The sequence below is a fragment of the Phyllostomus hastatus genome, unplaced genomic scaffold (genome assembly GCF_019186645.2).
Source record: "Phyllostomus hastatus isolate PE091 unplaced genomic scaffold, TTU_PhHast_1.1 phas_contig_209, whole genome shotgun sequence".
NCBI lineage: Eukaryota > Metazoa > Chordata > Mammalia > Chiroptera > Phyllostomidae > Phyllostomus > Phyllostomus hastatus.
In genome coordinates, this window is record NW_025333735.1 from 2170038 (window position 1) to 2196923 (window position 26886).

Genomic DNA, 26886 nt, shown 5'->3' on the forward strand with positions numbered 1-26886 from the left:
AGTGGAGAGGTATGCCACCTTGGCTTCCAAATGTTCCTGGAGTTATCTGTATTTTAAATGGGCAACTAGTCCTTGGAGATACACTTTCTGAAAACAAAACAAAACAAAACAAAACAAAACAAAACAGAAAAGCATTGTTTTGTAATACAGCAGCTGTTATCTACATTGAGACAAAATGAATGGTATTTCAAATAAATCAAAGGAAAAGAGGAAGTTAACAGGCTGAAGTAATTTAAGAAAATTTAAATGGTCATGCCTTGTTGCTTCAATTTTTTTTGACGAAGCACTGTAGTAAGGTTTCTCTTCATTGTACTCATCAAACACTCCCCAGCGGAGATGGGCCCACTCATGGACAAACAGTCTACCTGTGGGAAAATATTCCAAACACATGACCAAAATTCAAGTGACAAAATTCATCCTTCACATATTTTAAGAAATGTCCTAGTTATATTTGGGTTTTAAGTAAGTGACAATATTTATTTATTTTTGTTTGTAAAAACATATAGCATTATGTTAAATTGTAATATTGTATATAGTATATTATCTTTTACTTCTACAACATGTGAAATCAACAAAACATTTATTATGTGTGTATGTATATTCTATGGATGAAATAGACTGGGCTTGGTTCTTGGGGGCAGGGGACAAAATGTCTTAGATATTCCAATAGTTTTTGGTTCTCCAAAGTTTACTCCTTTTTGGGAGCCACCCTGCCTGGTTTCAGAAGCTGTAACCCCCCATGGCTAAAGTTGACTGAGAGACCTTGGGACCCAAGCCACTAAGGGGACAAAGCTTATCTCCTTGGCAGGGGTGCTGCCTCTGCCCCCTTTTAGTTCACCCTGCTTGGCCCCGGGCAGATGACTGATTAGCCAAAGATGGGTAAGATTCCTCAAAGGAGGGATGACCTAAGACAGGTATGGTCATGAAGGGGCCCTCAGGGAAGGACTTGGGGGGCTACAGAAAAAGGGGGTGATGGACCCTCACCCCTCAGCTTTGACACAGCCTGAGTCTTCATTCTGTCTGCAAGAAGTCTCCTAATCTCTTGGCTGCCTTTCTTCCCCTGCCTGATTTAAGCCTGAAGCAATGCTGGAGGGTGGTGCAGCCCTGGGCAGGAATAGGCGGTTGGTAGGAATCAGGGCTAAGAAAGAATGTCTAAAATCCTGTGAAACCTGCTTTGTTTAGAATGCCCTCAATTTTGTCATAAGGATTCAAGCATGAAATGAGTTTGTTTCCCAAAGTTTTATAGCCCTTTAGCTAACTGACCCTGACTCAGAATAAGCCTTCATAGTTTTTTGTACTTATCTATTGTTTGATCATTACTGCCTGACAATGATTGATGTGTTTTAGCTGTATTCCTGTGCAAACTGAACCCAATAAAAGCCCTTTGAGGAAAAGGCTCCTAGTCCTTCTCCTTTGAGAAATCAGGCACCTTTCCTCCCCAAGCAGATCATGTCTTGGTAGACTTATTCTCATGTGTGGTGGATGGGGGGGGCCCTCCAGGTGGAGCCCCCCCTCCCACAACTCCTACTAACAACATGAACAGATATATAAAGTTTGAGGTACTAAAATTTCAACGAAATGTTAAAAATGTCTATAGTTATTTCCCAGGGGAATCAATAATGAAAAAAAAAACATAGAAAACACTGGTACAAATCATATATAATGTTGAGGATAGCTAAATGAAGTGGTTAGTTTATAACACTTAGGACTTACAAGCATTAATTATATGAAAATAATTATAAATTATATACTTAACACTATACTAGGTACTAGGAAATATAAAATGAATAGGATATATTCTTTTATTAAGATGAACTTATAGGGGATTAGAATGAAAACATTTTTTTTTCTACAAATTTCAGGGTAAATGGAAAAATAAAGGTAAACCCACAGCTTGATGGAAGAAAAACCAAGTAGAATTTTGTTTTATTAGTATTAGCAAAGCTTCAAGGAAATAGACATGGAGAAGGGGAAGTTGGAAGTATCAGGTATGTTGTTGTCTCAGTTCCCGCTAGCCCTGTGCTCATTCTGACAGCATTCCACTCTGTGTGTGTCTACTTTTCCTGTCCACTGTGATGGCAGTCCCCAGCAAACCAAGCTAATGCCTGGATGGTTCAAATATACTTCCAGGTAATTGTTGTTGTTGTTATCATTTTATTACTTCTTGCATATATTTTGAGCACTATGTTCTTAATCTTACTTTTCAAGAGCCATGTTGTTGTTAGAACACTGTTTTTTTAGAACGTGAGTTTTTCACAAACACATGTTTAACATTACAGGAGAACCTCTGTCTAAGAGTGAGGGGGAAACTGTCAGTTATGGAATAGGGCTGAGGGGAGGGGTACGAGCAAAGAGCAAGAGCTCAAGTGGGGGTGTTATCTTTAAAAACTGGAGAAAATCCTCTTCCAGATTAGGTGAAGGCTGGCATGAGTTTAGAAGTAGAGAAGAAAAAGGTAGGGGTTCTGTGTTCTTAATGAAGGCATCTGTTGATTGATGATATTGAATGAAGTGACTGGAGATCTTGAAAAATATGGTAGAAGTTTTAAAACAGTTGCTGAGGAAGGAGAAAGGGAATTTGGAAGAGGCAAGTACAATATTGCTGAGTAGCTGTGGGGGCTTCACTAGTTTGAAAAAAGTGCTTTTGTAATGATACCAATTAATTTTGTAATTTTCTTTCACAGTCTTGGAAACATTAACAGGGGCAAATGGAAACTAGCTGGAAATTCAGCAGAGAGGATTTGGCAAGTTGAGTGAAACATAAGGATACAAATGTTGAGGAACTTGAGCTATTTATGCTTTGCTGGACATGCCAGGTAGGGACAAAATTAAAGCTACAAGGGAGCAGAAGATTAGAGGTGCCGAGGAGAAGAAACATGGTCAGACTAAAGTATGGGGGAGAATCAAGATTGGGATGGGATGAGATGATGGAGCTTTCAAGACTGGGGCGGGGATCAAGTTCAGGTAGAGCTGGAGCTAACTGAGTGACAGAAATGAGAGACTTAGTGAATGCTCATTGAATGGACAATGGAAGAAGGAGAGATAATCTTGGGGTTTGTGGATTCAGGCATGTTTTCCTGTTTAGCAACATGTGAAATAATGTGCTTTAGTTCATTTGAACCAATGATCTTAACTTTTGGATTGAACTAGATGAAATTGCCATTTTTTATAGGTGCAAGTGATCACGAATAGATGAGCACATCTGGTTCAACCAAAGAAGTTAAATGATAATATCAGCAACTACAGCCCAGGAGTGTTTTCTCTTGGCCGGGAACTGTCATCTAGGCTTTTTCTCAGCTTTTCATGCATTTACCTTCCATCAAGGTGGCATGTGATTGATTAACATCCAGCTGTGGAGAAGTGGAAAATTAAGATCTGAAAAGTATGGTTTGTAAGAATAAGACTTTTGTTGTTCTGTGTTCAAATCTCTGTAGACACTCTACTGAGTACAGTTATGTGGATTATCTAATTTAACATTGACAACGATTCTATAAAGTAGTAACACCTCTATTCACCATTTCACAGGAAATAAGCTCAAAAAGGCTAGCTCACTTGTTGAATGTCACACAGAGCCAGTAAGTAGGGGAGCTCTAAGGCTTGTACACTTAACCTGGGTACACAGCTGCTTTTTGGAATCATTACAAACTATATGTTGACCTAAATTCCTACCTGTTGGTCCATATTCACTTTGTTTTTTTCCAAGTACAAAGTCAGGGGTGAGATGAATGTTTTTTCCTTTTTCTCCGCAAGCTGTGAACTGCTTGGTGTATGGTTCATCTCTACCTGGTAGGATAGGTGGTGCGACCAAAACATCAGCCTGAGAATGTTTAAAAAGATGTTGAAAACATTAGGAGTATAAAAAGATAACATTTAGATTGGAAAACTCTGAAACAATTTGCAGCACAGTGGAGAAGAACCAGAAAATATAACATTTTAAGAAAAGTTTTTTTGACTCTTACATGTTCATAGTTTTCGTATTTTGGTATCTTGTAAAGAGAGTTTTCCTTCCAAGTCTCAGGAATTAATATTGATACATGTTTGAAATGAAGTCTTTTCCCCGTGGCTTCAAACAGGTAAGTGGAAGCTGTGGTCACCATGTCCTGTTACAAAATGAAAAAATACATGAGGATGGTCAAGTGAGAGTGAGCTAAATGTGCAGAGGTTCATCACAGGCATTTACCAGATTGAGAGTGGGCAGAACAAACAACTCACTAGTGAGCAAAGTCTCTGCTTCAGAATTCTAACTCTACCACCTTTCAATCCAAAATTATAGCTTAGTCTTGCACATTTAAAGGTTTTGAGTATAATTCTTCATCAAAAGGCAAATGTTTCTATTTGGTATCAGGAGAAATTGCATAATATGATAAAGAGCACAGGCTTGAAAATCACTTAGTTGGTCCAATGATGGCATTAGCACTTTCTGGCCAATAGATCTTGGCCAATTTATATAACACCCTGAAGCTTAGTTTCCTCATCTCTTAAATGAACTATTGCTGCCTCTCTTTAAAGTTGGTGTGAACTGGAAATGAGTTATAAAGTGCTCTATACATAGACAGTCATAAAACTGGTTGATAGCATTACTCTTCATAAATCATAAATCTAGTAGAGAACAGTCTTAACTGATGCATGCTTAGAACACTGTGTAGGCATGGGTCATAGGAGAGGTTTTGCATTACATACCCATTCCCCCAGTGGAAGCAGCTCTGTTGGATTGGAGCCTGGGAGTGGGATGATAGAAAAATTTGTAGTAAAGGTAGAGATTTTTGATCATGGACAGAACTTGTTGCTTTCCTTTCAAGGTGAAAACAATGTTATCCCATATTGTTCTGTATTCTGAACTCCAAAATACAATGATTAATAAGAGAAATAGTCCCACCCTAGGTCTTACTATCTAATGGGAGAAATAAATGGAGGAATGGGTTTGATGGTAATTTAATCTGTATGATCAAACCCAGTGAATAATTGAGAGATCCTAGGAGCTAGAAGATGTTGTTAACATCTTCCTCTTGCTGGCAACATCCCAGTCTATATTGCTGTTTTCTTCAAGGCAGGCTCTTATCGTCCATGATACTTCCTGGCCTAGCATAAGCCCAGAATAGGACTCTCCTTCTTCAGGAATTCCAGGACTCTCTTTTCTTTTCTGCTGAAGGCAGGCCAGTGTGCTGACTCATATGTACTGAAGAGAACAGAGCCATTAATTCAGAGAACTGAAGGCCTGGATGACCAGCTGAGAGCCAGGAAAAGGGCTTTGAGAACATTCATGGTAGGTTGCAGGTTACTTCATCACCGGCCTAAAGCAGATGAAAGAATTTTCATGTGTTCCCTAAGGATGTTTTCCCTTTCCTTTTTGTTTTGGTAAGTTCAAGTCTTAATGAGTTGTTTCCTTCTGCTTGAAGTGATGGCTCTCTCTGCGCCTATGAGCTAAAAATGTATGTGCTGGTTGAACTCACCAAGAAGAAAAGAAAGAGGAATGAAATAAAATCAGAAGTGAAACAGGAAATGTTACAAGTGATACCAGAGAAAACAAAGGATTATGACACTATTGCGAAGAATTATATGCCAACAAATTGGACAACCTGGAAGAAATGGAAACAGTCCCTAAAAACATACAATATGCCAAGACTAAATCATGAAGTAATAGAAAATCTGAACTGACCAATCACTAGTAAGGAGATTGAATTAGTAATCAACCCCTCCCCCACAAAAAAGTCCAGGACCATATAGCTTCAATGGTGAATTATACCAAACATTCAAAGAAGAATTAATATCAGTTCTTTTCAAACTTTCCCAAAATAGAAGAGGAAGGAACACTTCTAAACTCATTTTATGAAGGACAACAATATCTTGATACCAAACAGATAAGGATGCCCCAAGAAAACAAAATTACAGTCCAAAATCCCTAATGAACATAGATGCAAAAATTCTAGAAAAACTATTAGCAAACTTAATTTAATGATACTTTAAAATGATGATACACCATGATCAAGTGGGATTTATTGCACAGATGCAAGAATAGTTTACCATTTGCAAATCAAACAACATGATACATCGCATTAGCAAAATAAAGGCTAAAAATCATATGATCATCTCATTAGAAGCAGAAAAAGCATTTGACAAAATTCAGCACTCTTTTGTAGTAAAACTCTCAACAAAAGTGGATATAGAAGGAACATACCTCAATAATTTAAGGCCATTTATGAAAAGCCCACTGCTAATATCAAGCAAGCTCTCAACACCCTTTTCCTGACTCATCATACTCAGTGATGAAAACATGAAAACTTTTTCTCTATGGTCAGGATCAAGACAAGGATGCCCACTCTTGCCACTTTCATTCAGCATGGTATTGGAAGCCCAAGCCAGAGCAACTAGTCCAGAATAAAAATAAAAGGCATTGAAATCACAAAGGCAGAAGTAAAACTGTCACTATTGGAAGATGGCATGATATTATATATGAAAACCCTAAAGATTCCCACCCCCAAAACTGTTGGAGCTTATAAAGGAGTTCAGTGAAGTTGCAGGGTACATAATCAGTATAAAATATATGGCATATTTCTGATAGTAGAAAACTGTCAGAAAGAGGAAATCAGACAACAATCCCATTTACAATTCAAAAAATTAAAATATTTAGGAATAATTTTAAGTAAGGAGGTAAAATTACTGTACACTTAAAACATAGGACATTGGACTTCCTGCCAAGATGGAGGCATAGGTGGATGCAGTGTACCTCCACACACAACCAAGATAGGGACAACAACAATTTAGAAATAAAATAACATCCAGAAATGACAGAAAATTGATCTGAATGGAAGTCGGACAACCAAGAAGTTGAATTAGACCTGTGCATCCAGACCGGTAGGAGGGGCAGAGACGAGCAGCCAGGCTCGGTCGCGGTGCGATGTGGAGAGCAGAGAGCAGTGGGACTGGTGCATCACACACCTGGGGGTGGGTCAGCCTTCTGGGGTATGCAGGACCCTGAGTGCACAGGTGGCAGCTGGCAGACCCAGTGAAGTGGCGATAGTAAAGCAAGGCAGGGCGCACAACCCAGGATCACAGTGCTGGGAAATAGAGCCTTGGGACACTGACTGAGGACATCTGTGGGAAATGAGGCGCAGGGAGAGACACCCATCCTCATGGGGGAGGTCTTTGGAGGGTCCCACGGCATGCACTAGCCCACCCGCACGGGAATTGGCACCAGAGGGGCCCAGTTTGCTTGGGGGAAGCAGCAGAGGGGACTGAGGTCCCACGGAGAATGGAGCAAGCACCATTGTTCCCTCTCGACCCCGCCTCCACATACAACATCACAACCCAGTGACTGGGGTGCCTTGTCCTGGTAAACACCTGAGGCTCCGCCCCTTACTGTAACAGGTGCAACCAGACCAAAAAAAAAAAAAAAGATGGCTCAAACAGAAGAACAAAATAAAGCCCCAGAACCCATCCTTTTAAGCGACCGAGAGACAGCTAACCTATCAGATGCACAGTTCAAAACACTGGTGATCAGGATGCTCACAGAATTGGTTGATTTTGGTCACAAATTAGATGAACATATGCAGGCAATAATAAGAGAAATGAAGGAAAATGCACAGGAAACCAATAGTGATGGGAAGGAAACTGGGACTCAAAACAAGAGAGTGGATCAGAAGGAAGAAAGAAACAACCAAACAGGAAAGAATGGGGAAATAAGAATTCTTATTTCCCCATTATGGGGAGTGGGAGGAGGAGAGAGGGGGAAAAGGTACAGAGAAAACTAACATAGATGGTAGGTAGAAAATAGACAGGGGGAGGGCAAGAATAGTGTGGGAAATGTAGAAGCTAAAGAACTTATGACACATGGACATGAACTAAAGAGGGGGAATGTGGGTGGGAGGGGGTGGGCAGAGTGTAGGGGAGTGAAGGAGGGAAATGGGACAACTGTAATAGCATAATCAATAAAATATATTTTTAAAAATATATAGGACATTAATGAAATAAATTAAAGAAGATAGAAATGAATGGAAAGATATTTCATATTCATGGATTAAAGAATTAATGTTGAAATGTTCAGACTTCTGGTCAAGAAGGAGGTGTACATAAATACATTTTTCGTCCTTATCAAACCACATAAAGAACTACAACGAGACCTCAGAACAAATAACAACCAGAACCATGAAAAAATCAAGGTGTATGGAAGTCTGACAACCAAGGATTTAAAGAAGCCACATGTTTCCATATGGGTAAAAGTTGGAGAGATTCATAGATAGGTGGAGAGGCATGGAGATGCCGTGTGGCACAGGGGGCAGGGGTAGCAGAACAGGAGGTCCCACATTCATGTGTGGTCAATAAAAATGGGGAGGGATACCTCAGGAATAAGGAATCCTAGCCCTAGGATTCCACACAGGAATCCTAGGTGAGACCACACAGTCCAGGGGTCTGGTGCCAGGAAGATTAATCCCCATAATTTCTGGTAATAAGAACTACGGTGGGGTGTTGGGACAGCAGAAGAACCTGCAGGATTTTCAGGAGATTCTGCCTAAAGGGCCTGCATGGACTTAGAACCTATGCTTCCCCCTCAACCCTACCCCAGGATTCAGCACCAGGGAAACAGCTGGAAGGGCACTAGTTGCATACAGGGAGTAAGTGAAGTGACTAGAAATAGAGCAAGTGGTGGGCAAACGTCCAGAAGCCAGGCAGTGGCATCATCCCCTGTTCAAGCCCTCCCCCCACACAGAGCCACAAAGTGGTGAAGTGGGTTTCCCCATCCTGGTGATTACCTAAGGCCCTGCCCCACACAACTTACAAGTGCCTTTTCCACAGTAGGCCATGCTACTAAGACAGGGAGTCAAAGCAGCTCTACCTAATACACAGAAACAAACACAGGGAGGCTGTCAAATTGAGGACACAAAGATATATGGCACAAATGAAAGAACAGAACAAAACCCTAGAAAAAGGACTAAATGAAATAGAGATAACCAACCTATTAGATGCAGGGTTCAAAACACTGGTGATCAGGATGCTCAGAAACTCATTAAGTAAGGCAACATGAGAAAAACACAGGATGAAATGAAGGCTACACTAAGTGAAATAAAGAAAAATCTACAGGGAACTAAGAGTGGAGGGGATGAAGCCAGGACTCAAATCAATGATTTGGAATCTAAGGAAGGAATACACATTCAACCAGAGCAGCAAGAAGAAACAACAATTCAAAAAAACCCAAGGGCAGTATATAGGGTTTCAGGGACATCTCCAAACATGCCAATATCTGAATCATAGGGATGGCAGGAGAAGAAGAAGAGCAAGAAATTGAAAGCTTATTTGAAAAACTAACAAAAGAAAACTTTCCTAATTTGGTGAAGGAAATAGATGTACAAGTCCAACAAACAAAATGAGTCCCAAACAAGTTGGACCCAAAGAGGACCACACCAAGATACATCATAATAAAAATGCCAAAGGTGAAAGATAAAGAGAATCTTAAAAGCAGCAAGAGAAACACAGAGAGTTACCTGAATAGGAGTTCCCATAAGTTTATCAGCTGATTTCTCAAAAGAAACTTTGCAGGCAAGAAGTGACTGGCAAGAAGTATTCAAAGTGATGAAAAGCAAGGAACTACAATGTAGATTACTCTATCTAGCAAAGCTATCATTTAGAATAGATGGACAGATAAAGTGCTTGCCAGACAAGATAAAGTTAAAGGAGTTCCTCATCAAACCATTAGTATATGAAATGTTAAAGGGACTTATTTAAGAAAAAGGAGATCAAAACTATAAACATTAAAATGGCAACAAATTCACAATTATCAAGAACTGTACCTAAAAAACAAAGCAAACAAGAAGAACAGGAACAGAATCATAGATGTGGAGATCACATGGAGGGTTATCAGCTGGGAGAGGGAAGAGGAGAGTGGGGGGAAAGATGCAGGGATTAAGAAGCATAATTGGTAGGCAAAAAGGAGACAGGGATGTTAAGAATAGAATAGGAAATGGGGAAGCCAGAAAAGTTGTATGCATGGCCCATAGACATGAAATAAAGGGGGGTGTGTGTTGCTGGAGAGAAGGAGGGCACCGAGCAGAGGAGGGCAAAGGGAAAAAACTGGGACATCTGTAATAGCATAATCAATAAAATAGTTTTTAAAAATGTTCATACTAGCCAAGATAATCTACAGATTCAATTCAATTCCCATCAAAATGCCAATCGCCTTTTGCACAGAAACAGAATAAACAAACAATCCTAAAATTTGTATGATCCTGGGTGGTCAAAGCAATTTCAAGGAAGAAGAACAAAGCAGGAGATGTTATGTTCCTTGATTTCAAAATATGCTACACATTAGTAGTAATCAAAGGAGTATGATACTGGCATAAAAACAGCCCATAGCTCAATGGAACAGAAATAAAAGTCCAGAAATAAACCACATATGTCATCAAGTAATTTATGACAATGTTGGGCAAGGACCATCTCTTCAAGAAACAGCATTGGGAAAACTAGATGGACCCATGCAGAAGAACGATACTGGACGCTTTCTTACACTGTATACAAAAACTAACTCAAATGCATTACAGACTTGAATGTAGGACCTGAAACTATAAAACTCCTGGAATAAAACATAAGTTCCCTGATTTGGTCTTGGCAGTGATTTTGGGGAGATTTGACACCAAAAGCAAAGATGATAGCAAAACAACAACAACAACAACAACAACAACAACAACAACAAACTGATTAAAAAGTGGGCAGAGGATCTGAAAAGACTTTTTTTTTCCAAAGAAGACATAGAAATGGCCAATAGGTACATAAAAAGGTGCATAACATCACTAGCCTTCAGGGAAATGGAAAACAGGACCACAAAGAGTTATCATTTCACACCCGTTAGGATGACTATTATCAAGAAATAATAAATGTTGACAAGGATATGGAGAAAAGGAAACCCTTATGCACATTTGGTGGGAATGTGAATTGGTGCAGTCAGTATGGAAACCAGTATGGAGGTTCCTGAAAAGTTAAAAATAGAACTAGCATTTGATATAGCAATTCCAGTACCAGGTATTTATTCAAAGGAAATGAAAACACTAATTTGGAAAGATACATGTACCCTCATGTTCATTGCAGCATTATTTACAATGGCCAAGACATGGAAGCAACCTAAGAGTCCATAGATGGATAACTAGATGATGAGAAGTGGTATGTTTAAACAGTGGAATATTATTGAGCCATAAAAAGAAGGACATCCTGCCATTTTTAACAACATGAATGGACCTTGAAGGCATTCTGCTAAGTTAAAAAGCTCAGATGGAGAAGGAGAAATACTGTACAATCTCACTTATATATGGAACCAAGAATAAAGAAAAAGAAAAAAAAATCCAAAACTATATTATGGTGATGGACATTAACTAGACTTATTTTATTGATTCTAATATTCACAAACATCAAATCATTACACTGTACACATGAAGCTAATATAATATGTCAATTATATCTCAAAAATTTTAAAAGGTATATATGGTGGCTTGAATTATGGTACCAACTGGAAATGTAGGGTTGCCATATACAGTTGTGTGGGTTATACATTGTATAACTCCAAGGTACTTCATTTACTTTGGAGTCTCCATGTCCCTTTGGACAGTCTTGGGTGGTGGTATGTTCTTGGTCATGGAGCTATTTCATCAACCCTGTAGCAGATGACTGTGATCTCTTGGGGCATACTAACTTGGCTAATAATTGTTCCTGCTGGTTTTTCAAGCAGAAGTCCTATAATATTCATTCTAAATTATTTCTAAGAATTCCCACAACATTCTAGTTGGGGCAAAGAAGATTAAAATATGAATGTTTCTAAAAGTAAGTACTCTGAAATTAAAAAGACACATGAATACTGAAATAAAGACAGTTGCCAGTGGGAGAAAGGCTCTTCCTTTGCTCCAGGCTGCAGTCATAAAACCTCTTAAGACTTAAATTCCTTTCCACTTAAAAATCTTAAACCATCTAATTTGTGTGTAGAGGATGTCCAACTAAAGGAATAAATGTGTTAAACTAAAAAAAAAAAGAAAGAAAGTTGACAATGGACATCTCAGACCATAAATTATTAATCGATTTATCATAATAATATTTTTGTGGTCAGATAGTATCCCAGGAGTAAAGTTTTGTTCACATGTCGGTTCACCAGTTACAAAATAAGAGAGTGATCTTTGTCACCTTGCACAAGTCATAACTCAAACTCTGGCCTGTAAGTAAGTGTTCAAAGCCCATGTGCTAGCTCCACTCTGACTGTGCTATTTAGGGAACCTTTGAAAAATCATTTAATTTCTCCAAATCTCAGTTTTCTTTTCTGGATAATGTGGATGATAGTATTTTACATGGTTGTTTGATATTGTAATGGAAGGACTTTCTAGCAGGCTGAGAGAATGTCAGGAAACCTTGTGTAAGCTGGGAATGTCTACTAACAATTGAACTTGTAGTTATGCTTTCAGTAGAAGACCATTTTAGCAATCTTTTTACCCCTATGGTTAATTCTTCCAAATATTGATTTCTGAAGTTCAGTGTATTTGAAACTAATCAACAGTCCCTGGAAACTGAGAAGCTCTCATTCAGAATCAGCTGTATTAACTGCTGTTTAAGATTTGTTCTTTAGAAAAGGGATCTTTACCTTCCCTTGGCATTCAAAAGGTATCAATAAGTGAACATCGCTATGCTGCAGGAGTTTACACAGAATGAGTGATAAATGGCAACCACATAATCACTGCTCACAATTCAGGTCATCCCTATCTGCTTGTGCTAGATAACAGCGCCCATATGGAAGACTAAAACAGTGAGCCTAAGGCCACAATAGTGGAGGAACTGAATGTAAGGACATAGTAGATGTTGATGACAGGGCCAGGGGAAATGAAGACTGTAACACCAAACTTTATTACCAGGAATGTTACAGTTGAAAGAAACTTTAGAAATGCAGTCCTTGGTTCAGTTCTGGAGCCTCTCTCTCCACTGTCTGCACTACCTAAAGAACTCATTTGTTCTCATGGTGTTAAATCTCATCTACACACTGATGACTCCCCAGTGTTTATCCCTACCCAGATTTGCCTTCTGAATTCTGATTCCTATCTCCATTTGTGAGGATACCTAATAAGCATCTCAAATTCAAAATGTCCCAATCTTCCTCCTGATATCTCAGCTGCCAAATAATCACTTAAGTCTTCCCTTTCCCAGTTGATGATAATTCCCTCTTTCCAAGTGGAGAGGCCAAAACCCTTGGAGTCTTCTTTGATGGCTATCTTTCTCTGCTACTTTCACCTATTCCACATACATCTAAACCATCAACAAATTTGTCTGTGATAGCTTCAGAATATGTTCAGAATCTCAGGGATGATCTCTACTGCAATATCCGTCTTCCTAGTTACTATCACTTCTCATCAACAACAGCTTCCTACCAGGTACCCCTCTACACCTCTATGCTGTGCAGAACTGACACAGGATGGGTGACAAGTGGAAGCCCTCTACCGAGTTTCCTCACCACTACAGTCAATGTGATTCTAGAACAGGCATGAGAGAGCACACCTCTCTTCTGCTGAGAATCCTTCCATAGACCCTGTCTGACTCAGGGTACAAGCCTAAGTCTTTCCACTGACCTGGGTTTCTGCTACCTCTCCCACTTCAGCTCTCCCACCCTTCCACCTTCTCATTTACAGCCATTACCCTGGTTCCAACAAGAAAGCTATCGCCTCCTGCTGCTGCACCCTCTATTCCTTCCCCCAGATTTTCAGTGGGCTCTTCCCTCACTCATCTTAGGTCTCTGCTTAGAGGACACATCACCAATAAGGCTTTCACTGACCACCCTACCTCTAGCCCAGCCCCAACAACACTGTGTACCCTCTTTTGCTGATTTATTTGACTCCATAGCAACTTCCTACCCACTGTCCTGCTATACACTTACATGTTTTTATTACCTGTATCTGAAAAGAATGTACACTGCATGAGGGAAGAATCTTTTCATTCCCTGTTGTCTTGAAATAAGCATTCAACAGTTGTTCAAACAACAGGTAAGTCCAAGCCCTGGCCAGGTAGCTCAGATGGTTAGAGCATTGTCCCAGTATGCCAAAATTCTGGGTTTGATCCCCTGTCAGGGCACATACAAGAATAACCAATGAATGCATATATAAGTGGAACAACAAATCTCTCTCACCCCCCTCACCTCCAAAGTCAATAAATTAAAAAAAAAAAGAAAGACAAGTTCAATTGCTCATTTATAGACGAACAAACTTGGGATCAGTGAAACCCTGCGCCTTGTATTTGATTTTACATTGAAAACGGGAGAATCTCCTATAAAGCCTCCAGTTTTCATTGTCCATGCCAGCATTGTCCTCACTGCACTGTCTGCTTGTAAACTTTCTGGAGCATTCAGAAATTTCCATAGTAATTATTAACTACTAACTTTTTTCCTTCTCTATAATTCCAACAGAAGAAAATCCCAATTTTTCTTACCTTTATTTGTTCAACCAGTATTTCATTCTCTGGCACACCAGGGTCTATAGCAATAACCATGTCTTCATACCCATTGTTATTCAGCTGAACAAGGGAAGCATTGGACCCCTACAGCAGGCATAGGACTAAGAGGAGGACAGAGCTTCTGAATAACACCATTGTTCCTCTCAAGGTGTTCCTGGTCCCAGTGTTGGTTTGTTCAAGAGGCTAGTCTATCACCTTCTCTCTCTCCATGTATATATATCCACACTGTTAACTCAATAGGTGTGGCTGCTTATGGGATAAGATTGCATAAAGGTTAAGAGTTACATAGTCATTTTGTTGTACTGTAAAAGTGATCAGAAACATAAAAATGATCAGAACTTGTTATAAAATACACATTTTTGACTTGGGAAGATTTTTATGTGCTTTCTAATTTTGGTTAATTTCCTAAATATGGACATATGCTTTGTATTTTTTGTAGAGTGCAATGTGAAAATTAATAAAATTTTATGATTCAATGAATACAAACAGTAATGCTAATGTCCTTTTTCAGTTTTACGAAGCAATTTAATTATTGTTTAGATTATCAAGGGTATAAATAATGGAAGAGAATATAAGATTATTAAATATAAATAACATCAAATTAAGTAAAATGTCTTTGAAATATAAACTAAAAAGTTTAAATACTTTGATAAATTAAGGAAAACTTGGCAAAGTTATTAGAGTAAAAATTTTAAAACTCCTGCCCAGTAAAGAATGAATAGAATCTGCTTTAATATAAGCATATGAAAAGAGTCTGGTAGAATGATAACTATAATTTTTAAGAAAAGAGGCTAATAGTGTGCTGGTTCCTATTAAAGCAGAGTGAATAACACTAACAGTCAATATTTATTTAGTGCTAACCAGCACAGAGATTCTCTCACTTAATCCTCACCATAGCTCTCCAAGGTTAAACGTGAATATTATTTTCATCCAGTATGCAGAACTGAGACACACAGACTTTCAGTAACTTGCCAAGATCACATAAGTAGGAAATGACAGAGTCAGGGTCTGTGCCAAGCATTCCTACCTCAGAATGCATGGATTTAATTACTTTATAACAAGGTAATATTGTTCTCCAAGGCAAATACTATAACAAGATTTTTTTTTTTAAAGGAGGAAGGGCGTCAGTTTAGGAGTTGTGATGATGAATTAAGTATGTCTAGTCCTAAAACAAAAATAGCCAGTACTCATCAGAAACTCCAAAGAGAACTGAAAGTATAACAGCAGAAAATGTCTTTAAGTTAAAAGTTTAGATAGGAGGAGACTTGTGTTGCACTTTTGGGCAAGGAACATCCCCAACATAGAGGCTTTGTCATATGTACCCAGACTCTGCCCTTTGAGGCAGCATCCTGCACACCCTCCTTCCATTGCTTCAGGGATATTATGTGATAATTATGTCACCATGGATAGTTGGCTAATTATTTAAAAAAAGAGAACAAAGGGAGTTACACACTGAGTTTAATAAACTGGGGAGCATAAGCCTGTTTGCTTCCCCAGAAAGCAACAACTTCACATCCCAGGGGATTACAGCATTTCTCCACCAAGGAGATTTACACTCCTCCCACCTCCCCTCTGGTCTGAGACTGTTGGAGGCAGCACAATGGCAGGAGCTTGTCCAGGGAGGCCTGTCAGTGTAACCAGGGGTTGTGAACCTATCAAAGGCTTGCAGAAACTTGGGAACTTGATTGGTTATTTTGGAAAAGGACCTGGTCTGTGCCAAATCCAAGCTAATATAATATCAGAGGAACAAAAAACACTCTCTTTTTCTTCTGACATGCATTCACTGTGTTCATGCACACATTCTTTGTCACCAGGCCATGTGGGCCCGCAGCAGATGATGTGGGCTCTGAAGGATTAAGCTTTAATATGAACCAGAAACTCTGGACACTGGCTTTTCTTTTGGCCTTGTTTTGGCCAAGACACAGTTGGATGCTTTCCCAAGTTAAGATGGAGGGAGATGGTACATTGGAAATAAGGGCAGATTTCTACCCAAAAAAACCTTGCCATACCATGATCTCCTGTGCATGGGTAATTGGAATGCTTTCCTCACAATTCCATGGAAGACCCTGATTTCCACTGGCAACAATTGTACATGCACAGAATTAATATGTTGTACAAGATATAGGGTGGAGCTATTGGCCCTGGCAACCCCAGGGAAACCATGATTTTCTGGAAGGGAGAGGGGACTGTATTTAAGAAACCTCTTCTAGGCAGTCTTGTTCTGGTTCTCTCACTGACCTCTCTTCCATTTATCTCTTTCTCTCCCTGAGCTCTGGATTGGGGCTTCAGACATGCTCCTATCCCATAGAGTTGGTGCTCAGGAAATTGTTATTGACTCATGGATGAATCAGTGAGTGATTATCATTTTAACCTAAAATAACAACATATCACAATCCTGAAACAGAAGCTTGTCCAAGACCTTTGAAATGTTGGAGAGAAGTGGGGGACTCAGATCTCCTCTAGTGTTTCGGGCAGTGCCTAGACTATTTTGAGGGGATGCTATTAATCCTTCAATTTTATTGGGAAACTCTTGATTTTAAGGTTGGAAGGGAGATCCTTCCATGTTGCCAGAGGACTTAGGGAAAGCTCCCTTCAAGCAGGGGGCACATGCAGCTCCCTGAAAAAAGACAAATATTTATCACGTTTGTCCTCTGCTTTGTCCTGGTGGCACAGAAAGGAGTGATGCTTCATGAACTTCTGTGAGAAAGTTCCTTCTTGGAGTTAAAGACAAATGTCTGCCCTCGACTAAATTTCATCACTTTTTCTTGGTGTGTTTTGAATCCACTTCATAGAGAGGGGAGTGGGCAGCCTCTCTGGTGCCCTCAGCCATTGCCATCTGTAACTAGCTTGTCTCTTGACAATTCCCAATTGGTTGGGTCAGCTACAAGGGCCACCATTTCCATCAACCCAACCTCAGGTAGACATTCTGGGTGGAGGCTGGCTGGTCACAAGTTAGGAAGGGCTGTGCTAAGAGTGCCTGAACTGAATTCTGCTCAGGCTAAGAGGCTCACTCAAGGTACTTAAAAGGGTTGTGCTTCCTTATCTAGAACTGGGACAAGAAGGACCTTTGAAAAAACACAGTCATTATCCAAAATATCCAACCTGTGATTTGAAAGATACTGCTGTTATGAAAATACCACATTTTTTCAAGTGAACTGATTTAAAGATTAAGAAAATCATAGAATGGGTACATGAACATGGCAAGAACCCTTAAGCTGGTATGTAAAGGCATGAGGTTAAGAAATGTAGTATAGGGTAGTTTGTATAAAATTATCTCATTTATTCAAATAGTGAATACAAATTTTATAATATAGAATAGTTATAACATAAGCATTTCCTTATTGTTGAACATTTATAGGTATTTAGTTTCCAGCTCCGGGATTACAATGTAAGAAAAAGTTTTCTTCCTATACCTTCACTAGCCCCATAAATTACACATCTAAAATTATTTTTGCTGCTTTTGATTACTGTTGTTAGCAGTACTCATTTCATTAAGATCTTCTGTCAGTCATTGCTTTGACTACTTTTAGATTTATAATGTAGCTCTTTTTTCTAGCTTCTCAAGTTGATTGCTAGCTAGTTTATTTTTATTTATTTTATGGTTATTTAGGAATAAATACTAAAACAAGTACATTGATTAGATTCTTCACCATGTCTCACGAGTTTTAAATACATTGTATTCCACTTTAGACATTCTATTTTGCTCCACTGATGTACTTGACATTTATTGCTACATAGTTTAGTATTTTAATTTTAATTTTGATTTCCTTTCTAATTGTACATCAGATTGGGTAAATTTGGAACATTCAATACTAAGGGTATTTTGTTAAGTCCTCCCAGTGTCCTTAAATATCATACAATAATTTCATGTTTGGTTGGATTAATTTTTACTTTACTTTTTAATAAACTGTCTAGATTGATGTATGCAATATTTATGAATTGATAAATATAATTTAAATTGATAAATAGAATCACTATGAATTGGTTCTGTATGAAACTTTTATTATGTAGAAAACTCTTTATTCAATTTTAAAATGCAGTTTCTGCTAGGTGTAGTTATCAGATCATAATCCCAAAAGGAAAATAGTTGACACAGTTTATTTGATAATTCATTCTAGTGGGTGACAGTTTCCATTAGAGAGTATTAATAGTTTGGGTGAGCATTTAGGATCTTAGGTGAATTTCCCTTTACTGTATTAATAATTTCCCATCCTAATCTCTTTCTGTCTCAAACAGGCATCTTACTTCTGTGATAAGGAATGGTGGTGTACACAGTTGAATGAGTAACAGACAACACTCTTTTCCAAGAGGCATAAAAGAAACAGATTGGTCTGATTGTTACCAGACAAGGACCAGCTCAGATTGTGTCTGTCTCAGATTGGTCTGAAGTGTGTGGGTTCTTGGCTTGAGTCCAGGTGATTATGAGAGAACGCTTATTAAAGCTGGGCACAGTGAAAAAAAGGAAGGACTTGGGGTAGAAGAAGCAACAGGGAGAGGCTAGGCAGTGCTCTGCTTTGACTCCCTAGAAACGTTATTGGAAGGAAGTGAGCCGAGGTGGGGCTGCTGTTAGCTCACTGGGAAGTGGGAGAAAACGGGGCCTTGGAGACAGAATCTGCGGTAAACCTGGAATGAGCTGCCAGTGCTTGCTGCTCCCCTAGTTGCAAATCTCACAGGGACTCTTAGAGTTGAGGAGGAAGTAAAAAGTTCATGCCTGATGAGGGGCATGGACATGCACAGATATCCTTTATTTTGAGGGTTTGTCTCTGTTCTGTGGGTGAGAATATTAGGGCAGGGTTTCAGCAGAATATTCATCAGATTTCTACATGCATTTTTAATATGCTGATGCATCAAAATGGGCATATGGGGGTAGCCTGGGATTATTCTTTGGTAGCTTTACTGTTTTACTTTAATCTTGGGTCTGTCTGGCTCTAATGGGGTTTTAGTCATTTGTTCCTCTAACGTCATCTGTCCTTGGGTTTAGCTGGCACAAATGGCATTAATTAGGTCTCTGTTCTCTATTTTCCCCAACCTGGGTGATCTAAGCTATTCATTCTCTGGTTAGGGAGGAGAGGTATAAATCATTTTCACTCAAGTGTCCTTGGTTACGGGAGATAAGACCTTGTGATCCACTGTTAGTTGTTCCAATTACTGGGCCATGTTTAATTTTTTTCTCCCAGTTTCCTCATTCCACTTGCCCAGGAATTTCCTTGCTTCTCACTGTCCTGCCTCACTTTCCCACATTAATTTATCAACAAGAGGAGATGTACCTTGTATTTTTCACAGGGAGAATGAATACACCAAGTCAATAAAATGGGATATAAATTTTATGTTCTTTTTCCTTTTTAGGATTCCATCCCTAATTCTTCTCTTCTCTGAGAATGTAACTGAACAATACTGACTTCTCCAGGGAGAATCAGATTTCTGATTACTATAACAACACAGAGGTCCCTTGTCATGGGACTTAAAAAGAGTTATTAAAAATGTATTGATTTTAGATACAGAGAAACAGAGAGAGAGGCAGAGATGTGGGGTTAGGGGGAAAAGAGAGAGACATGGATTTGTTGTTCCACTTACTTATGCATTCATTGGTTGATTCTTATAAGTGTCCTGACCAGGGCTTGAAGCCACAACCTTGGTGTGTTGGGACAACCCTCTAACTACCTAAGGCACTTGGCCAGGCCTCTGTCATGGGACCTTTAAGTCATGGATCAGTAACATGCTAAGAAAGTAATAACAGCTGGTTTCTTATGAGAAGATTTGGGTTATTATTATTGAGATGGGAACGTGGTCTATGATTTTACAGAAGGAACGATATCTGGAATATTTTCATTTAAAAAAATGAAAAGAGCTTCTTTTTAAATTGCAAAGGAACACTGGATTTCTATTATGAGTTATTTATGATTAACACAGAACCTGGGGTATGAATTGGTTGAAATTCATTGTGTGAGACTTAGTTTCTTCTTCTTTCTCTTTTTGATCTTCCTGTCCATGGCTTGTTTATTCTGTTCTCGATTCCTTGTGTTAAGTACACATGTGTAAGGTTCCTCCTGTCCTGCCTTATGGAGGTAGATCTGGAAACTAGTTTCTCTTTCCTTACTACTAGTGACTAGTTCCCAATTTGCATGAGGTTGTAATTCCCTCTGTTCCTACTCAGATAAGTGTCTGCTTTGCAGACTATGTTTGGGGGGTGTGGTGGAGGGAGTATCTTTTTGAGTTCTAGACTGGGAGAGAAGCATTCGAAATCCCAGTTGTGGCTTCAGGTCAAGTGATTTTATTAGTCCAACTTCACTACTGACATAGCCAATATTGTGATGATCTGTTTGACCCTTCTCTCTATTTCCAAATCAATCCAAAGTCTGAAAGGGAAATGGTTGTTTTGTCACTTGGAAACTCAATCCATTAAGTAAGGAACAATGTAAAATCACATTTTTTATGTTCATGGGACATCCCACCATTAAGGGGCTCTTACTGACACTCCTTTCTACTTAGGGCCCCACTTTCCCGCCCCCGCCCTCATTCTCTGCTTGTCACCCCCTTCTTCCAGGATTGTTGAATTCCTGGAACTCCAAACAGGTTCTCTGTATTCTATGAAGTACTTCAGCTCTCTCCTGCTTCTACTTCCAAACTTGCACATTCAAACCCATTAGGAAGAGGGATTTATGATTAGAAAGAGCTATATAGTCTTACATAAATAAAGGAAAGCTACCTTTTCATAGGTTTCCCATATGGGGATGGGCATTTGAAGGTGATTCAGTTTTCTTTCACCCCCAAGGAGGAACTGTGCCCTGTTCAATCTCTATACATTATAAACCCTCAATTTTTAAGGAGCAGGATGACAGCCAAGGGGGTGAGGTTTTGGAGTAGAGGGATTGAACAAAAAGAAAAAGAACTCATGGACATGGACAACAGGATGGGGATTACTGGAGGGAGGAGGTGTAAGGGGACTAAAATGGTTTTGGAAAAAATACAGTAAAGATTAAATTTTTAAAAATCTCATAAACAGGCCATTTGGCAATCCTCTTACAGATTTCTTAGGCAACAGTTCTGGCTCCAATTCATCTTGCACATCACCATGTTATCTTATACACAACACCACCTTTCCCTTCTCTAGTTCTCCAAGAGACTCAGATTGGCATAATCCTTTACTTACTATTCAGGATACATTGCAATCTAGTCAATTTATCATTTCCAGTTTTCTCTCCCAATACTACCTATAATAAATCTTCCCCTCTAATCAGTGAGGTCCACCCAGATTTTGTGAAAAATTATTTTTACTTTTGACTCTTATGCCCTTGACCATACTCATTTTTCAAATTCCTGCTAATTCTTCAATACTAACATAAATTTTACTCCTTCATGAAAGTTTTTCTGATGAACTCTGCCTGTTATTTCTCATGTCTAAAATTCTGTTCCCTTTGTCCCATAACAGGAAATTTCTGTACAGGAAACCCTCCAGACTTCAGGATTTAGGAGCTGAGGTTTCAAATATCCACACAATAGAATTTTAGTGCTAGAAGGTACCTGAGAGACCATCTAGTTCGACTCCTGAGGTTTTAGATGAGAACACGTGTCTTAGGAATGTAAGTGAGATAGTGGCAAATCTTGAACCAGAGATATCTGACTTGTAGTCCGGTTTGACCACTTCTCATGGGTTCTTCCTCACGAACACTGAACCAGCCCTTTTCCTGTCCCTGGTTGTTGTTTCTCCCTGGCTGTAAGCAAGGACTTGCAGATTCATCTCTGCACGGTTATCTTTATAATCCATTATTAACATAGAACCTGGGTATGAATGGGTTGAAACTGTGTGAGACTCAATTTCTTCTTCTTTCTCTTTTTGATCTTCCTGTCCATAGCATAATATATATATTATCCAATATGTAGAATCCATATATATATATATACATACACATAAAAAACACATATATGTATGAATAGATATATGCCTATAATGATTAGGGAGAGCTGATATATATGTATGTGTATGCATAAATTATTATATAAGTTTTAGGTGTACATTATAATTGAACATAAGTGTACACAACAAAGTGGTCACCTAAAAAGTCTTAATTACTGTACATGACCAGACAATTGGCCCCTCCTCCCTTTAGCCCACCCTTCAATACCTTCCCCCTGGTAGCCACTGATCTATTCTCTGTATGTATTCACTATATTTATGAGTTTATTTTTGTTTTGTTTTGTTCATTTCTTGTTTTTTTTTCAATTTTATATATGAGCAAAAATATATAGTGTTTTCCTTTCTCTTTCATATTTCACTTAGTATTATTCTCTCAATATCCATCCATGCTGCCACAAAAGGCAAGATTTTATTCCTTTAAAAAGTTTTTTAAATGATTTTTGTGATTTATTTGTAGAGAGAAGGGAAGGGAGGGACAAAGATAGAGAGAAAAACACCAATGTGAGAGAGAAACATTGATTGGCTGCCTTTTGTACACTCCCAACCGGGGAACGAATCTACAACCCAGGCATGTGGCCTGACCAGGAATTGAACCAGTTGCTTTTCACTTTTAAAAAGATGCCCAGCTGAGCCACAGCATTCAAGGTAAGCTTTTATTCCTACTAATGCTTAGTAGTGTTCCATACATATATTGCATCTTCTTTATCCACTCACCCATCAGTGCACACTTAGGCTGCTGCTTCCATACTGGGCTAATGTAGATATGCTGCTGTGAACATAAGTATGCCAGTGTCTTTTCAAGTTAGTGCTTTTTTTTCTGATAAATACCCAAAAGTAGAATAGATGGATCATATGGCAGTTCTATTCTTAATGTTTTAAGGAATCCCCATAGTGTTTTCCGTAGTGGCTGAAACAACTTACAGTCCCACCAGCAGTTTATAAGTGTTCCCTTTTTCCCACATCCTTTCCAACACTCCTTATTTCTTGTCTTTCTGATAATAGCCATTCTGACAGGTGTGAAGTGATATCTCATTGTGGTTTTCATTTGCATTTCCCTAATAATTTATGATTATTAATTATAATCATAATTATCCCTGTGCCTCTTGGTCATCTGTAGGTCTTCTTTGGAAAAATATCTATTTAGACTCTCTGTCCATTTTTAAGCGAGTTGTCTGTTTTGTTACTCTTGTTGAGTTGTATGAGTTTTTAATATATTTTAGATATTAACCCATTATCCAATGTATGATTTGCAAATATCTTTTCCTATTCAGTAAGTTACCTTTTTTTTTTAATCTTCACCAAAGACATGCTTATTGATTTCAGAGAGACAGGGAGAAAGGGAGAGAGGGAGAAGGAACAACATCTGTGTGAGACAGAAACATTGATAGATTGCCTCTCAAATGTGCCCTGATGAGAGACTGAACCCACAACCCAGGTATGTGTCCTGACTGGGAATCAAACCCCAAACATTTCACTTTAGGGGACAATACTCCAACCACCTGAGCCACACTGGCCAGGGTCATTGGGTTGCCTTTTTGTTTTGATGATGGTTTCCTTCATTGAGCAGAAGTGTTTTAATTTAATATAGTCCCATTTGTTTATTTTTGCTTTTGTTTTCTTTGTATTTGGAGTTGGAGTCACAAAAAACTTTAGCCCAAAAAACTGTTAGAACTAATAAACAATAAATGAATTCAGTAAAGTTGCAGGATACAAAATCAATAAGCAGAAATCTGTGGTGTTGCTATACACTAATAACAAACTATCAAAAATAGAAATAGAAAAAATACTATTATTGCATGAAAAGAATAAAATACCTAGAAGTAAATTTAACGAAAGATGTGAAAGGCCTGTACATTGAAAACTGTTAAGTCACTTATGAAATAAATTGAAGAAGATGTAAATAAATGCAAAGACATTCCATGCTTATGATGGCAGACAAGTTATTTGAACATTATGAAAGTAACTTTATAAAGATAAAATTTGAAAATATACTCCACTAGCTCTAAGGTCTTTCTGTTAGTTTAGCAAGTTGAAAAAACTATTAGTAATTCGGCCTTTAAATAATTCATTAGAGGAATGACTAATACTGTTAATATATAATAAATCATGCTTAAACTAAGCAACTATTAATTTTGACAGTTTAGAAACTTACTCTGTAAATTATAAATACTGTCAAAGCAATTTTGGAAAGTTGTAATTGTGAGTGTGTATAAGTGACTAGACAATCAATGTGAGTTGAAAATATGTATTGAAATAAAAATAAATAGATAATAAAATTTTCTTTCTTACCTTTATATTTTGAATGAGTTTTCCATCTTCTGATACACTGGGGTTAATTGCGATGACAATGCCATCATATCCATTATTATTCAAAGTTACCTTTGAACTTTTCACTCCAGGCAAGAGATATAAAGCTAGGAACAGAATAACAGTCAGATTGTGCACCATTTTGGCACATTACAATAAACCTTTTGGAAATGTAAGGAGAGTATTTATGTATCTGCTTAACTTGGGAATTTGAATCTAGATTAAAATATTTGCATAAATATAATAAATTACTAAAATATCTTGATGAACTTCCTTATCTTACTCATTCTGAAGATTTAGTTGTTAAATAACCATGGGGATTATGATGAACACACATTATTCTTTCTAAAACAACTTAGGTGTCAAGTACTCATTGAATGGAGCAGCTCTTTTCAGACTGAGTGGTCATTATCCTCATTGCAGAGGCCCCTCAACTTCCTCTTCCTCCTCAATCTGTTTACAGAAAAGCCCTCTAGGGGAGAATAAAGAATTGAAATGAAAATCACCAAGTAAGAGCAGATGAAAAGAGCCTGTTGAAAAAACAAAACAAAATGAATAAAGGAAATGGAGTGGGAGTGGCAGTGCATTATACAGATTCTGGTCTTCCTTTAGAGAGAAGCAATACAAGCCCAGTGTTCAGGGTCAGCTACGGGTCAGGGGGAAAATGGCTTTTCTGGTTACCTTTTGTGAGGACTACTTGTGTATTCCAGTTTTCAAATAGCATTGGATGTTTTAAGTCCTTGTGTAACTTGGAAAAATATGCTGCAATTAAAAATTCTCTTTTGGATTGAACAAAATCTGCGAATATTTCTTACTTGAAATAGTTGTACACATAGCATTATGAACTGGCTTTGGAATCAGATGAATCTAAATCTGACCCTTGCCTTGGTCTCTTCACAGTCACGTGATTCTTAGTAAGAGTTGTGTGGCTCTTTTTAGGTCTAGTTTTTCTTCTGTGATATTGGGATAATAAAGGATGTTTAAATGAGATAATGGATGGAAAGCACTTCATACAAGACTCCTGGCACCTAATATACACTCACTAAATATCCATTATTATTAAGCATTATGTATTATGAATACCAAGTTCATTGTAAATTTTTGCTTGTTATATCCTACACTTTCATCAGTTCCCTTTATGCAACTTTAAATATAGTCTTCCAGTGTTCACTTAAGGAATGAGGGATCTGTGAGCCTGCCCAGAAAAGACTAGAGGAGGAAGTGAAACTATAAATTCTTTGAATGCTCTTTGATTATCTCCATCAATTGACAGCATCCTCTTCTTGCCAGTCTAGTTTAGGTGTGGCTCACCCATAAAAATCTTCTCAAATTTCCATGCCAGAATTAATCTTTCTTTTGAATTCTTTTGAACCACTTATTATATGCTACTTGTAATGAGTGCATACTAATTGCACTTGTAATAAGCATATTTGTTATTATTAATATATAACTTCCTTGCTAGACCATAAACATCTTAGAGGAAGAGATTATTTTTTCTGAGTCTAAATTTTTTGACCTTAGTTTCCTCATATGTAGATGGTAATACCTATTTGGGGGGGAATGTTATGAAGGTTAAATAAATTAACATGTGTGGAAGTGTTACAGGGTGCAGCCAAGAGGGGGGACCCCAAATGGGCATTTGAGTTGGGGTCCAGAACTTAAGGTGTCCAGGAGATTTTAAGATGTCTCCATCCCCCTACCCAGGGTGTGGGTTGGGGGAAGGGACAAATGGAGCAGGGCCATTGAGATCTATTTTGCATAGCAACAGCCTTGCAGCTACCCTCTGGTGTGGTCATTTAACATATCTATAGCCTTTGGCTGGTCGCTTAGATATGTTAAATAGCTGTGATCATCTCTGAGCCAGGGGAATGGAAGTAACTTCCCCACCAACATGTGACTGGGGGCAGATCCCCCAAGCTACAGCGCCTGCGTGGGAGCTCGGAGAAGATTGGCTCCAGGACATGGGGCCACACCTGCCCAGACTCATAATGGCAGCCAGTAAAGCTGGAAGGATACGAATTCTGGCAAGTGAAGCCGAGTGTGGGAGGAGCTGGAAATGAGGCTGCAGAGGAAGATTGGCCGTGGGGATTTAAAACCCAGACTTGGTGGCCATTAGGAGAGAAAACCACGCGGCTTTGACGAAGTGGAGACTCCTGCATCCCAGAGAGAACCATGCGCAGCCCTGAGGAGGAGAACCGTGCTGCTTGAGG

At 38.6% G+C, this 26886-nt stretch overlaps 1 protein-coding gene across 2 annotated transcripts in view; it reads right to left on the reverse strand.

Moving 5' to 3' along the window:
- LOC123816510 (calcium-activated chloride channel regulator 4-like) overlaps positions 1-24844 on the reverse strand; it is a 43065-nt gene extending 18221 nt beyond the window's left edge. The window contains exons 1-4 of one of the 2 annotated variants that reach the window (XM_045835513.1): positions 24659-24844; positions 3957-4097; positions 3667-3814; positions 257-365 (exon numbers count right to left, since the gene is read on the reverse strand). In XM_045835513.1, the coding sequence (XP_045691469.1) occupies positions 257-365; positions 3667-3814; positions 3957-4097; positions 24659-24817 (557 nt within the window). In that variant the 5' untranslated portion in view covers positions 24818-24844. Of the gene's footprint in view, positions 1-256; positions 366-3666; positions 3815-3956; positions 4098-14430; positions 14599-24658 lie in introns of those variants that run through there. The other variant, XM_045835514.1, reaches the window with a different exon arrangement.
- Between the last annotated feature and the right edge of the window lie 2042 nt (positions 24845-26886).